The sequence below is a fragment of the Stegastes partitus genome, unplaced genomic scaffold (genome assembly GCF_000690725.1).
Source record: "Stegastes partitus isolate 25-593 unplaced genomic scaffold, Stegastes_partitus-1.0.2 Scaffold432, whole genome shotgun sequence".
In the NCBI taxonomy this organism is placed as follows: Eukaryota; Metazoa; Chordata; class Actinopteri; family Pomacentridae; genus Stegastes; species Stegastes partitus.
Genome location: NW_007578163.1, coordinates 233,052 through 235,641, shown reverse-complemented (window position 1 = coordinate 235,641; position 2,590 = coordinate 233,052). Strand labels below are relative to the sequence as shown.

The following is a 2,590-nucleotide window of genomic DNA, read 5'->3' as shown; positions in this document are numbered from 1 at the left end:
CCATTTTGAATCCTTTTGGCTAATTTTTAACCGTTTTAGGAAAATCCTGGTCTGAGACTCACATCAAAGGGCAGAACCTCCACCGACGTGTTGAACAGTTTGTCTCCTGGATGTTCGATGTTTCCGCTGCGAAAGAAAAACCTGAAACAAAGGCAAACAAAACTTAAATTACATTCATGGAAATCAGAGGTAGAAGCTGCAGCTCAGACTTCTTGCAGTTTTATACAAAGAACCCTACAGAGTGACCCGTCAGTTATCGATGGCTTTGTCACTGTAAACGGTTTTTATTTACTTTTTGGCAAGTTTCAAGTCATTATGGACAAATTTTGAATGATTTAGGACAAATGCTGTAGTCTGGGCCTCTACTGAGAGCTACAGCCTGGGCCTCTACTGAGACCTACAGCCTGGACCTCTACTGAGACCTACAGCCTGGGCCTCTACTGCTGGCTACAACCTGGGCCTCTACTGTAACGACTACACCTGCAGTGAGATCATTTTTGACAGATTGGTTAAAGCCTTCATGCAATGATTTTGAAGACTTCTGTAGCTCTCTGAATCTTATCCAAATCCTCAGAGCCCTTCACACCCTAACCCCAAACACCCAGAGAAGCCCCCTTTAATTGGCTTGTATATAACTAATGCCCCCCCCAAAAAAAACTAAAAAAAAAATATCGAGGGCAAACGGAGTAATTTTGGACCCTGATAATGAGACACCAATAGCCGTACACTCCAAACGGTTTCTAGTGTGTCTGGATGGCTGGTACCGACCTCTCGATGCGGACCGGTGTGAAGAAACGTATCCGGATGAAGTCTCCGGCCACAGGAGTGAACGCCCAGAAGAAGTCCTCCCCCAGGTAGGCCTTCTCCAGCGTGAAGTGCTGGTAGGTCTTCAGGCTGGTGGTGACCTCGGCCAGCGGGTTGGCGTGGCCCTTATGGAGCGTCTGCTTCCCAAAGTCTTTGTCCTGAACGAAGAACAGGAGGTTTAACTGCTGATGAGTTCACATGTTTTAATTTCTGCAGGCCGATGATAGTTTCTGCTCATCCACAAACTGTCCTGAGTTCATATTTACTCTGATTGACTTTCACACATTTCTCTGGTTTCACATCATAAACCAGCATCAGAAGAATCAAATACAGACGTGTCAAGTCATTCTGGATTGTTTTCTATCAATAGACACGTTTCTAGTGTTTCTACAAAGATTTGCAGTTATTTTAGACACGTTTCAAGTTNTCAACATGTTTTTGGACTGTGTGGGAGGAAGCCGGAGAACCCGGAGAGAACCCACGCTGCACGGGGAGAACATGGAGACTCCACGCAGGAAGATTCCGGTGCCCCCACCGGGACGCGAACCGGCAACCTTCTTGCTGCGAGGCAACAGTGCTACCAACTGCTCCTCCTTGCAGCAAGCTGCAGCCATTTATTGTGAATTGTGCACCAGTGTGTAGCCCCGCCCACACCCCAAAAGTAGGTCACTAGGTCAATTAAGAACATAAATGACAACAGTTCAACACTAATAGTTACAGCGGTTCCAACAGGGTCCTTGACCTGTTAGTGCTCAGACCTGAATGAACAGATCTACTTTCTGTCTGACTGGATCACAGACCTGTTTGTGTCCATGGAACATTTTTGAGGCATTTTAGAAATTATTGTCATTTTGGATTTTTTTTTGACAAGATTCAAGTCATTTTCAACGTAGCAGACACATTCTGAACCAGTCTAGACACGGTTCAAGTGTTTTTGGACAAACTGTCATTTTCAGGTCCCTTCATTCTGGACAGGTTTTGTATAATTATACTATTTTTAGACTATTTTGACGAAATTGGACTCTTTACTTAGAACAATTCTGAGTAAATTCAGAGACATTTTAAGTAATTTTGGGCACATTTCATGGAAATTTGGACAGACTTGAAGTAATTTTTGACAATTTGAGAGTCATTTTGGTAACATGAGAAACCAGAAGTTTACATCCACTGTATGAAAAGACCTTTTTTTTTTCCCCCCTCACTGTCTGACATTAAATCAGATGAAACGTTTCCTGTTTCAGCTCAGTCAGGATCACCAACATTATTTCTATTTGCTGAACACCAGAGTAATGAGAAAGGGAATGTTTTATTAGTTTCTTCAAAGTCAGAAGTTTACATCCACTCAGATGCCTTCAGACTATTTGGGAAAGCCCAGATGATGATGTCATGGCTTTAGAAGCTTCTGATTGGTTAATTGACAACATGTAAGTTAACTGGAGGCACACCTCAAACACACTGCTTCCTTTAGTGGCAACATGGAACATCTAAAGAAACCAGCCAAGATATCAGGAGGAGAACTGCGGACCTCCACCAGTCTGGTCCATCCTTGGGTACAACTTCCAGATGGCTGAAGGTTCCACGTTCATGTGTTCAGACAGTTCTATCAGTATAACCACCATGGGAATGTCCAGCCATCATAGGCTCAGGAAGGAGACGGTTCTGTGTCCAGAGATGAAGTGTTCTGGTTGAAATGTGCGTATCAACCCCAGAACAGAAGCTAAAGACCTTGTGAAGATGCTGCTGTCAGTTTTAACAATATCTGAGCAATTCTGGAGAAACATTGGTT

At 43.6% G+C, this 2,590-nt stretch overlaps 1 protein-coding gene across 1 annotated transcript in view; it reads right to left on the bottom strand.

Annotated features, from left to right (window-relative positions):
- Positions 1–35: 35 nt before the first annotated feature.
- Positions 36–2,590, bottom strand: part of mgat4b (alpha-1,3-mannosyl-glycoprotein 4-beta-N-acetylglucosaminyltransferase B) — a 58,813-nt gene continuing 56,258 nt past the window's right edge. The window contains exons 12-13 of the mRNA XM_008286106.1: positions 769–962; positions 36–141 (exon numbers count right to left, since the gene is read on the bottom strand). Coding sequence (XP_008284328.1) covers positions 36–141; positions 769–962 — 300 coding nt within the window. The remainder of the gene's footprint in view (positions 142–768; positions 963–2,590) is intronic.